This window comes from Kogia breviceps, chromosome 3 (genome assembly GCF_026419965.1).
Source record: "Kogia breviceps isolate mKogBre1 chromosome 3, mKogBre1 haplotype 1, whole genome shotgun sequence".
Classification (NCBI taxonomy): Eukaryota; Metazoa; Chordata; class Mammalia; order Artiodactyla; family Physeteridae; genus Kogia; species Kogia breviceps.
This window is the reverse complement of record NC_081312.1, coordinates 76,447,401-76,459,845: the sequence shown is the minus strand read 5'-3', so window position 1 is coordinate 76,459,845 and position 12,445 is coordinate 76,447,401. Positions and strand designations below refer to the sequence as shown.

The following is a 12,445-nucleotide window of genomic DNA, read 5'->3' as shown; positions in this document are numbered from 1 at the left end:
CACACAGCTCAGAAATAGGCAGAGCTTGCCCGGCTGCAAGGCAACTTCTGTCCCTCAAAAATATTAATTGTTGCAATAGTGTCCTTCCCGAGGCGGACCATTTAAGGACCATCTTCTATACATGTCTAGCTGCAGGTTATCACTGAGTCAAAAGCAATCCCTACTATAAATAGAGCTCTCCATCCACTTAGTCAGTGTCCGATCCAGAGTAAATCCTTCAAGAAAGGAATGAAAGAGGAGAAACTGTCCAGAAAGTGAGAGACAGGAAGCCAGGTCTTGGGACAAATCTTCAAGCAGTAATGACGGGACTAATTCAGAGAGTAATGTGGGATTTCCCTAGGGAACAGCAAGTAATTTGAGGAGGAAGCCCCCTAAAAAAAGGAGAAAGATTAGATGGAAATGGGGGGGGGGATTGGGGCCCAGGGTGGTAGTGTCCATGTATAAGGTGAGTGATCAGAAGAGGAACCCAGGATGGACAGAGATGGGGTCAGTAGGAAACAGGAACAGAATGAGTTAGGGCTGGGTGTCCTGTGGAGTGAACTGAGGCTGGTGTCTACCCAGCACCACTTCCTGGATCCTGAGGCCCTCATAGGGACCTTTGCCCCACCACACCCCAGCCCTGATAACCTGTCTCTGCCAGGACAAGTTTGTCTTCTGCTTTGAGCTACCAGGCCCTACCAGGAGCTCCAGGGCCAGCTGGGACCCATTCCTTTGGAGCAGCTGCTTCAGACTAGGTAAGTGTGAGGCCCTGAGCCTCAACTCCCTGGATATTGGAAGCAGGCAGTGGGGCAGCTGAAAGAGATGTTGCTGTATGTCCTGTCTCCTGATAGGTGCCATAATGAATTTTTCCCAGGCTAGGAAGCACTGAGCTCTAGTGGTAAAGGGAGCCATGGAGGACAGAGCTGGTCAGCGAGAGCAAGACAGACCCAGCCTTCGTCTGGAAAAGCTACAGCACTGGGCCAGGCACAGGCTGAGTGGGCATCTCTTGGTGCTGGCGGTGAGGCCAGGCTGCCCCACCCCAACTTGTACCCCAATTCAATTCCACCCATGTTTAGTGAGCACCTATCATCTGCCTGAAACTGTGCTAGGCTCTGAGTGGGAGGAGGGTGGAGGAAACATAGAATAAACAATGCAAAACCCTTAATCTCCAAGTAGCTTCCTTCATGTGGGGAAAACACATAGTTAAGTAACTGAACTATGACATGAGGCAGAAAAAATTAAATGATATCCCCTTCTTTTATGGCTCTTGGTTGACTACTCTTCACCACTTGGGAGGAAGGAAGGGAATCCCTAACAGTTCTCCTTCAACTACCCTGCATCCAGGTGAGCCAGCTATGGCTGGCAGTGGCTGTGGTGCCCTTTGGTATCTCAGTTGCCTGCCTGAACTCTGCTTGTCACATGGCCACAGCACTGCCACTTGGGCCTGGCGTACTGGTAAGAACTACCATATGGGAGGATGGAAGGAAGGTCCTGGGGGCCCCTCCCTAATGGCCCAGAGCTCACCACTTGCCTTTCTCATCATTCAGGGTCTCCTCACTGGGATTATAACCCTTGAGCTGCGCAGAGCACCCCGTCTTTGGAAGGTGAGAGGGGAAGAGAATGCAGTACTATTCTCCCACCCCCTAAAACACACACACACCTCAGCCCAGGAAGTGGATTTCTAACTGTTGACTAATTGTGTTAGTTATCTGCCCGTGACTGGTCTAAAAGACTGAGGAGAGAAACAAGAAAGTTAGAGGGCTGATGGTCCCATTTGGAGGTGGAAGAATAGGGGCTGAGTTTTGTTTTCAGCTAGGCTACAGGTGGGGCTTGGGGTTGCAGTGAGTCCCCTAGGCTGGGCAGGGCTGAACTAACTCACTGGCAGGTGCACGCCATGATGCTATTCAACACCTTCAATCTGATCTTGGGCTTCATCGTGTTGGTGGTCGAAGTGGTGAAGACAGCCTTGATGTCTGCCCCAACTGTCCCCTCCCAGGTACAAATGAATAAAGGAGAATGTGGGAGGATGAGGAGGCCAGAGGAGGGGAAACGGCAGGGGCAAATAGGTGCAGGGTCCCCTGCAGCACACCCTCAGCCCTATCTACCTACAGCTAACCGGCTTGCTGGTGCTGGAGCTCAGTGCTGAGGCCTTCACCCTAGGGGGAGTGCTGGTCTCAGCATACTCCCTGTTCCTGCTGAGCCAGAGGAAGCCAGGATGCTGCTGGAGCCAGAGTCTGCACTACCAGGAGCTGCAGGAGGTACTGAGGGCAGGGAGGAAGCAGCTAGCTAGCAGTTCATTTTTTCACTGGCTATCCTGGTCGATGGTACTTAACGGAAAACAATGGGGCAGCAGGGAAAGGAAGGGGTCCTAAACTGAAACTGATTGGTTTTCTGGCTTTGGACATTTCTCCCCTAGTGGTAGGTAAGAGTGAATCGGGTATCTAAATGGGTCTAAAAATGTGGGAGAGCATTAGAAATCTGCATAAATATTGGAAGGGCTATGGGAACACGAGAAAAAAAAAATGGGAGAGGAGGAAGCTGCATCTGTCTGGGATTCCTCATTTCTCACCCTTACAGTTTGCTTGCCTCACACCTGTCTGGTTTTCAGGGTCTCTCAGAATTAGAGGAAGTTCCTGATTTGGAGACTGGTCCCACGGTGGCTAGCGGAGCAAACAGAACAAATGAGTGAGCTGGCAAGGGGAAGCAGACAGGTGTTGCTTTCCTACCTGTTGGGAGCATTCTCCAGACCCTCCTGCACCCCATCCCACCGAACTCAAACTAGATGGAGTCCCCTGAGACCTACTTGAAGTCTGGTGGAGTGCCTTCAATCTTCACTCAGACTAGGCCCCTTTCTTTTTCCTCCCGTGCTGCGGAAAGCAATACCTAGACCGAGTTTTAAACCACCTCACCGCCCTGAAAATCTGCCCGCCTGCAGGATATCCTTAAATCAACTTCCAGCTAGACTCATTTTCTCCCTTCTATCCTCACCCTCCTTCCCCACTGCCTCCCCATCCTGCTCCACATGTGCCTCATCTCACTATTTCCAAGATTTCCACTTTTCACAATCCCATCCACTAAAAACCCGTACACGCCCACTCTCTGAAATCAATTCACAACGGGTGCTATCGTTCTCTCGCTTCGATCCAGTTCTTTTCTACTCTAGCGGAGACTACAAATCCCAGGATGCCCAGCTACCCTGTGGCCCGCTGGGAAATAAAGAACCTTCCCTCCGCAGTAGGGGCGCTGTGCAGCTGCTAAGTGACGCGAAGCCCTGGAAGTCGGGGCTTAGCTGAGAGTTTCTTCGGACGCGACCACTGGCCTAGCGTGCAGGGAGGAGCCGGACGGGCTATTCTGCGCGGGGGCGCCACCACCCCCACCTCGGTAACGGAGAGCTGATTGCGGATGTACATTCCTACATCCGGCAGCTTCGGAGACGGGCAGGGGCTGAGGGCTGGCCGTCGGCAGAGCTAGGGTTTCCCAGATGCTGTCGCCGTGCCCCCTCCCACAGTGCCCAGGTGCAAAGTCCTGAGACTTGGAGCGCGCGCGAGAAAGGGGTTGGAGATGATGAGTCAGAAGCCCAGGGCACTTCTCATCCCCCTCCCCCAGGGCCTACGCGCCTAAGGAGGACGGACTGGCTGGCTAGACGGGTGGACCGGGCAGGAAGAGGGAGGGACACGGCGACCCGACCTAAGGTTTCCCGCCTCTTGCGAGCACGCCGGTGTAAGGAGCCCGCGTTGCCACCACCCTTTCTCTCCAAGGTGGGAGCGGGACTGCGCAGGCTCAGCCTCTCGGCAGACCAGCCGACCTTTGATCCCAGCTGCGGGGCGGTTGCTGAAGTTCTGGTTTTGCTCAAACCCCACCGTTTATGATCTTTGCAAGTGTGCAAGGATGGCAGGCTGAGGTGGGCTTGAGAAAAGCCCAGGAAAACGGGGGCACCCTGTAACACCAGCCCGACAGCTTATTAGCGGCTAGAAAAACTAGAAGTTGACCAGAGCTGCAGTACTAAGAGAACTCACCCCAGATTCACATAGTGCCCAGGATGGGTGTGCGCCTCACACTCATTTTTGTTCCCACTTGAGAAGGCTTCTTTCCCTAAAGAATGCTGCTTCTCCGGGCTTAGCCAAGCCCAGGCACCAGTGAGGAAAGAGCGCAGCCTGGCTGCGTTGCCCTGACATTGCAGTGGCGCCAGCGGCAGCTCCTTTCTGTTTGTGACACCTTGGGAGTGGTAATAGTCCGCCCTATGACAAGATTGTGTGACTATTAGTGGGTGGGGACAGTTCTGGGATTAGGCTGTGGAGTGGTGAAAACAAGATCTGGGCCTCCCCCTTCTCCTCCTCCCAGTCTAAATGCCAGAATAATGGAGAGCTCATCTGTGAAGGACTCAAAATGCTTTCTTCAAAATCAGAAGGTGGTGGTAGCTGAGGAAGCTGGGGGTAAAAATCAATTCATTCTCACTGTCTTCCACTTAGGAGCAACAGCTTTTAGTGATATGATCAGATGTCTAGAAATTACATTTTAATTCTTGGAGAAGTTCAGTCACCACATAGATGAACCTTGTATCAGGTTAGGTTAGGTTATGCTGTGGTAACAATGCCAAAATCTCAGTGGCCTAAAGCTGCAAGGGTTTATCTCTCACGCTACATGTCTAGGGTAGTCTGGCAGGGTGCTCTGCTCCTTGTAAATGATTCAGGTAACCAAGCCCATGGAGCGCCACCATTTTGAGATTCTATCATGTAACCATGAGACTAATCCGCCCTATCCCCACCCCCTTCCCCAATTGTGAAATAAGCATGAAGAATTATTCGTGGGCTCTCAAATGCTTCTGCCTCAAAGGGATACATATCACTTCCACACACTTCATGGGCCAAAGCAAGTCATATAGCCGCACCCAATTTCAGGATGGTTAGAAGGGCAATCTCTTCATATGCCTGGAAGGGAAGTAGAAATACTTCATTAAAAGAAAGGGAGGTAGTAATTTGCAATGATTCTTCAACAGCTTAGCAGTTGGAATTCATCCATTCCAGCAGTTATGCCCATATCTACTTCTTTGGTTTTGTTCCATGAACCACTAAAATGAAGTTCTTTTTTAAAAAAATTTATTTAATTAATTAATTTATTTCCTGGCTCACAGGCCTAGCCGCTCCGCGGCATGTGGGATCTTCCTGGACCAGGGCACGAACTCGTGTCCCCTGTATCGGCAGGTGGACTCTCAACCACTGCACCACCAGGGAAGCCCCTAGATTCTGGTTTTGATGTGTAAGTTTGGGCAAGTCAGACCTCTCTGAACTACATTTTGCTTAAATGGAGATTATAATATTTACCCTCTCTACCTTACTGGATGGAGTACCTAGGCTCAAATAAAATCACACATGAAAAAATATTTTAAAACTATAAAGCACTTCAGAGGTTGAAAATAAATTGCCTATAGGGATGAGGAGTGGTGTAAATGAGTGAAGCAGATGAGGTATGAGTTAATAGGGAGTGGTGGGAACTATGGCAAACAAGAGAGCCCACATTCTGTTTAAAGACTAACTGCACTCATCTCTACCCAATTGCCATGTGGGACTGTGGGCTTGGTATTGCCATTGTTCCAATTTTCCTATAAAAGTCAGAAATTCTGACTTTTTAAATGTGAAATCTTCTGATTTTAAAATGTTGATAATTGATTTTTTAAAAATTGAGGACCAGATTTGGCCTATAGTCCTTCAGTTATTGTCTCTCCATTATACAAACATACGGTAGAAATTCAGGTTTTAGATATGCAATATGGTTCTTGTAGGCCCTTGAGGCCTGTTATGAAATTCAAGAGTCTTGGAGAGATTTAACATTAGGTTCTTAAAACCTTTTTTTATCATATCCTTATATTGGTTCTCAGGGAGGGTGCATTTTGCCCCCAGGGGTTATTTGGCAATTTTTGGTAGTGACAGCTTTGGGGGGAGGAGGAATATATAACCAAAGGAGCATTAGGTGATAAGTTGGAAGATCAGAGATTTAGTCTCAGTGCTACTGATCCCCCTTTCCTGTGGGGATACTCTGCCAACTGCAAGTGAAGACTGTGTGAGACTTGGCTTGTGGGCCTCATTATGCCCATCCCCCATCCCACCCAACACTGCCTATTGCCAGAGTCCCTAGCTGCTCCAGGAAAGCATTCTGCTTTGCTGCAATGCTGCCCAGCCACCTCTGTATCTGCCCCTTCATCAGTTTGGCAGCCTCTGTGAAAGTCACTCGTATTTTACTTGAATTGCTGCCCATTGGAACTTCACAAAAAGAAGTGACTGTGACAAGGTTCCTGCTGACGTCAGTTTTTAAAGGCCTTGACCCCTATCCGTGCTTTAAGCATTGGAGAAATATGTGGCTTCATATGCAGCTGAATTCTGTGGTGGTTGGGAAATTCTCCATGTTGATGAATTTTACCCTCATTTCTTTGAAATTCAGTAATGTATTCTGGCCTCGAATACATAATTATAGACAAGTGACCTTTCCCCAATGAAATATCTGCTTTTGCAGATAGTTCAGGTTTTGTGTCCTGGGCTGCGTCCTCTGCTGCCATCTCGTGGCCTCTTTGCTGCCCCGGTCGAGGTCTCACAAAGGGCCTTCCCGCAAGGTAATGGCGTGTGTCAGCAGCTTAGTTGGAGAAGGGAGTCTCTGCTCATTGTGGGGCGTGCTCCCAAATCCCTCCCCTGCTGTGAGTCCACCTGGGCAGCCACACATGCCACTTGGTGCGTCACGAGTCGGCTGGAGGCGCAGGGCCCTTCCGGGTCATTCTCAGCCCCTTGGGCCTCTATGTGTTATGCAATCCTGGACTCGAGCCACGAAATCAGTAAACTCAACTACCCATGTGTAATTGGAGCTGACCTCGCCTGCTTGGCCTGATGAATGCCCTGCAGCCTCTCGCCACTCGCCATCCGGGGCTGGGATATTCTTTATCTTAGTGAAAAGAAATGATTACCCCGTCAGGTTTCTGGATTTCATTTTCTTGTCTAGGCCCATTTTGGGTTGCTTTGTGTACACGCGCTTCATTCTTGACTTGCCCAGCAGTGCTGCTTCACTTTCGATGTTTGATTGCTGGATTGAGCCGGACAGTGGCAGTATGTCACTGTTAGGCTGTGTCTCCTATAAATATGACAGGATCTGAGCACTGTAGTGATCAGAGGTCCATCTCCAGGGCACAGGGAATCTAGGAGACTGCCCTAATAGCTGAGTTACTGGTGACTGTGAACTGTGAGTGACTCATGCAGGAGGAAAGGCAAGAAAATTTTATTTGGTGCTAATTTTTTTCTCATTGTAATGTGTTTAAAACCTTCCAGTTGTTAAAGTAAATGTGTAGAACTGTCCCTTAGTTGTTATCCCCACCTGTATGCTTTACACATGTTTGGCTTCTTCTGGAGAGCCCTGACTCTACCAGGCCCCCTTATCCCTAACCCCAGAATTGGAGGAGGAAGAGGAAGAGGAAGGAAGAGAGGAGGAGGTGCAAAAGGAGGAGGAGGGGGAGGAAAAACCGCTGCCTTTAGTGTTTGTTTTAATCTGCTTTTCCCTGTATAAAAATTCACGGGGAAGGGCCTCCTTGTACGGCCTCCGCCATTTCCTAGGCTACTAAAACTGGTGTGCATTTGCCGCTCTTTAAAATTCAGATGCCGCTTACTTAGAGTTGTCTTCTGTTTCTCTTGTTTTTCCTTCTTTGCCTACATTTTTTCAGCCATATTTATATTTTGTGTTGCATGTTATTTTATTTTATTTATTTATTTTTTGTTGTTGTTGTACGCGGGCCTCTCACTGTTGTGGCCTCTCCCGTTGCGGAGCAGAGGCTCGGGACGCGCAGGCTCAGCGGCCATGGCTCACGGGCCCAGCCGCTCCGTGGCATGTGGGATCTTCCCGGACCAGGGCACGAACCCCTGTCGCCTGCATCAACAGGTGGACTCTCAACCACTGTGCCACCAGGGAAGCCCTGCATGTTATTCTTGATTCTACTTATCATCTGAATCTTTGGTTTATTTTTCTTATCAGAAACTTTTCCTGTGTTCTGTCCAGAGGGAATGAGTCGTCTTTGTTGATTCTTGTTTGTTTTTCCTTGCCTTTGTAAAGTTTTCTTGTTTATAATATTTTTCCACAAGTCCAAGCTCCCCAGATATGATTTAATTTGTTTTGCTTCTTTACAATTATGTGCTCACTTTATAAGGAAGATGCTTGCTTTATAAGGAAAATGCTTTGCACCCACTCTTACGTTTTAGGTAAAGCGAGAGGACGCAAAGTCATGGCATAAGAGAAGCAGGATTGATGCCTTTGTAAATCTCAAAGATAATTTTGAGGAAGAGAAACTGTTCTTTGTGAACCTAAGAAGTGAAGCTGGATCCAATGGTTACATATTATAGAGAGGCCAGTTTTAGACCAAAAAAGAGAAACTGAACACCTTTCAAAAGATGAGCTGCTTTGAAGTTAGGCTGTCAACCTCTGGGTATGTTTGAGGTGTTTTCTGCACAGATAGGTTGTTGAAGCAAGTTTTCAAATATCAACTGAATGGTTGGAATAGATAACCTTTAATTTCTCCTCCAACACTAAGATTTGGTTTCTCAGCAGTGGTGGTGTTTTTTTAGTAGACCCATCCATACTCTCTAATCTGAATGACCGGCGCTGGGCGAAAGTATAAATTATTCCTCTAGTCCCTAGAACAGCGTTTATCAACTGTGGCACTACTGACATTTGGGCCAGATAATTCATTGTTGTGGAAGGCTGTCCCTTGCATTGTAGGATGTTTAGCAGCATCCCTGGCTTCTAACCACTAAATACCAGTAGCACTCCTCCCCTTAAATGTGACAACTAAAAATATCTCCAGACATTGCCAAATATCCCTTGGGGAGCAAAATTGCCCCCTCATAGGGCATGAAAACCAATGCCTTAGAGAGATATGATCAGAAAGATTTCAAGACCTTAGTGTTTAACTTCTCCAAGATTCTTATATTTAAAAAGAACCTACAAAGACCTGCAAGAACCATACTGCACACTCAAAACCTTAAGTCTTCTCTTTGTGCCCCCATTCTCCTTTCTGGATTTTCTGTCTTTTTTTTTTTAAATAAATTTATTTATTTTTTGTTTATTTATTTTTGTCTGCCTTGGGTCTTCACTGCTGTGCACGGGCTTTCTCTAGTTGTGGCAAGCAGGGGGTTACTCTTTGTTGTGGTGCGCGGGCTCCTCATGGAGGTGGCTTCTCTTGTTGCAGAGCAAGGGCTCTAGGCACGCGGGCTCTAGAGCGCAGGCTCGGTAGTTGTGGTGCATGGGCTTAGTTGTCCCGCGGCACGTGGGATCTTCCCGGACCAGGGATCGGACTCGTGTCCCCTGTATTGGCAGGAGGATTCTTAACCGCTGCGCTACCAGGGAGGCCCCTGAATTTTCCATCTTAACTGGTGTTATCACTTGGTCATATAAGCTGGATGCTAAACTCTCCCTCATTTCCTGTAGCCAATTGCTCACCACACTCTATAGATTTTCTTCCTGCTCTTGAATCAGTCTTCTTCTCATCACCACCACTCCTGCCCTAGTTCAGGCCCCCACCACTTCTCACCTACTACAGAAAAAGCTTCCTAAATAGTTTCTGTGCTTCCAGGATCATCCTCCTGGAGGATCTTTCACATAGCCACATAAATGTGACCACATAGCTTCCCTGCTTAAAAGCTCTTCAGTCATCTCTGTCCTATAAGATCAGCTCCAAGCTTTTTTAAATGGTGCAATGATCCCTGTGATCTGGCACCCGGCTTTGCAGTGTCATCTCTCACATCCCCTCCCTTGCACTACACTCTTTAGTGACAGCAATCTGAGGAAGGTGGCATTGGTGTGCAGCCTTAAAATTTTGTTTTAATTATTAATTAATATGTATGAGAAACACTTCCACCCCATCTTTGAGCTTTACCCTCTCCCTCTTTTTTTTTTTTTTTTTTTTTTTGCGGTACGCGGACCTCTCACTGTTGTGGCCTCTCCCGTTGCGGAGCACAGGCTCCGGACGCCCAGGCTCAGCGGCCATGGCTCACGGGCCCAGCCGCTCCCCGGCATGTGGGATCTTCCTGGACCGGGGCATGAACCTGCGTCCCCTTCATCGGCAGGCGGACTCTCAACCACTGCGCCACCAGGGAAGCCCTCCCTCTAGCCCAAGGATGATGATGATGACAGCAATGACTCAGTGATGGGTGGGGTGGGGGTCAGGGCTGTTTGTTGCACACATTAATAAGAAGTCAGAACAATTTAAACACCAGTGATAAGTCAAAGCCATGTCATGTCAAAATAGCTAAGTCAAAACATCTCACTTTGGCACATATGGTTCTTTCTTTCTGTTTTTTGGACCTTTAGTAATTTTTATTATTGCAATTACAAATAATGCTGCATTGAACATTCCTATACATGCATCTTTTCATACATTCATAGTATTATCAGCAGGTTAAATTCCTAGAAGTAGAATTCTTGGGTCAATGGCACATATGTTTCTTACATCCATGCCTTATTCAAGCTGTTGTAACTAGTCCTAACCCCATATTGCTAACTGGTACTGTTTCTTTAAGACTCAGTAGTCTTCACCTACTTTGGGAAGCTTCCCTGACCTCTCCCATCACCACCAAGACTGTACTCTTACAGTGCTCTACACACAGTTCTATACGTATTGTGAAGAGGATCAGAATGCACCACCCCAAAATGTGCCACATTGGCATGGGGATTGTTTTTATTGGAAGATAAATAAGAAGCAGCAAACTCAGAAAATGCTCTCTGCCCTCCCCCTATCTGAATAAAAATGGGATGTAAATTTCCCTTTGTGAAAGTCTTCCCCACCCTCTCTCATAGAAGGAGGAAGAAAAACAACCACTACACTGCAGACAGAGAGTCAGCACCATGAATGGGTCTATACAAACAAACCTTACTAAAATCACACTTATCTTCCATCAGTTTCCCCTATATACCTACTTTCCTGCAATCTACGACCCCTAGGAGCCCAAAATGCTTTTCCTTTGTCTTGTCACTTCTCCACAATTTCTCACCCTTTGTTAAAATGGTATATAGGACTTTGCTGGTAGCACAGTGGTTAAGACTCCACCTGCCAATGCAGGGGACACGGGTTTGAGCCCTGGTCCAGGAAGATACCACATGCCTGTGTGCCACAACTACTGAAGCTCACGCACCCAGAGCCTGTGCTCTTCAACAAGAGAAGCCACTACAACGAGAAGCCCTCACACTGCAATGAAAAGTAGCCCCCGTGCAGCAATGAAGACCCAAAGCAAAAAAAAAAGGTATATAATACCCTGTGTCTAATCACTCCCGAGCCTTCATTTCTGTGAAGATCCTCTGTATACATAAAAATTGAAATATTAACATCAAGTGAAATGTGTATGCCTTTTCTTCTGTTAATTTTCCTTTTGTCAGTTTAATTTGCAAGCTCCAGCTACTAAACCAAAGAGGGTAGAGAAAAGTTTTTCCTTCCCCTACAATTGAAATTATCATTTATGTGCCCACCTTTGAAGAGAGAACCGTGTTTTATTCGTCTTTGTAAACCCAGAACCTAGCTAAGTGAATGGCATAAGGAGACATTCAATACATGTTTACTGAATGAATGAATAAATTAAATCAGAAGGAGTCTTAGAAGGCATTCTGCTCAACACAGAAACTCCTTTGCAACATTCGGATAGTCATTCAGTCTCTGCTAAAACATTAACAGTAATGGTGCTACTAGAGAAAATCACTCAAACATGGCAGCTGGTGCCACAAAAAATTCATGATCTCAAACTGCAACTAGATCCTAAAGGCAACCCCATAATACTACTATTGGCAGTTCTAAATTTCCACAGCTTCTACTTCAAGTTTTTTGTATTGTTTTGTTTTCAGTAGTTATTCTAAAGTGCATCTGGAAGAATAAACAAATGATAATGAAAGAAAGGGAAGGAAGGAAGGAAGGAGGGGAGAAAGAAGGAAGAAAGGGCTTCTAACAAGAAGAGTAATAAGGTGAGACTCGGTTTATCAGTTATTAATGTATATTATAAAGATGAAAAATTAAAACATTATGGTATTGACATCAGAATAGACAGATAGATGAATGGAATAGAATAGAGTCAAAAAAAGAGCTCAAGTATATACAAAGATTTAATATATTTTAGTAGCACTATTTCTTATCATTCAGTTAATCATAAACTAATTTTTTTCAATAAGTGATGTTGGGATAACTACATAACTATTTGTACTGTTACACTTCTATCATACTCCATGCACCAAAATAAATTCTAGACTTAAATGGAAAAAATCAAAACCATAAAAATATGAGAAGAAATATAGGTAATTATTTATATAACCTGGGGCAGATGAGAGCTTTTAGATATAACACTAATAGCAGAAACTAAAAAGAAAAAGATTGATTTTACATTAAAAATTTTAGGCTTTCTATCAAAAAAATCATAATAAAGATAAAGTTCAAATTTAAAGATAAGAAAGGATGACTTAG

The 12,445-nt window shown here is 46.3% G+C and overlaps 1 protein-coding gene across 1 annotated transcript; it reads left to right on the top strand.

Annotated features, from left to right (window-relative positions):
- Positions 1 to 889: 889 nt before the first annotated feature.
- TMEM253 (transmembrane protein 253) lies at positions 890 to 2,668 on the top strand. The gene is made up of 6 exons (XM_059057448.2): positions 890 to 997; positions 1,324 to 1,434; positions 1,527 to 1,583; positions 1,865 to 1,975; positions 2,091 to 2,237; positions 2,588 to 2,668. The coding sequence occupies exons 1-6, from the start codon at positions 890 to 892 to the stop codon at positions 2,666 to 2,668; spliced, it is 615 nt and encodes a 204-aa protein (XP_058913431.1).
- Positions 2,669 to 12,445: the final 9,777 nt, after the last annotated feature.

Bases quoted from the DNA above. Each gene is read 5' to 3' on its own strand.
- TMEM253 (XM_059057448.2), top strand. From the start codon at position 890: ATGGAGGACAGAGCTGGTCAGCGAGAGCAAGACAGACCCAGCCTTCGT. The intron at 998-1,323 runs GTGAGGCCAGGC...CCCTGCATCCAG, and splicing joins GGCATCTCTTGGTGCTGGCG to GTGAGCCAGCTATGGCTGGC. The intron at 1,584-1,864 runs GTGAGAGGGGAA...ACTCACTGGCAG, and splicing joins GAGCACCCCGTCTTTGGAAG to GTGCACGCCATGATGCTATT.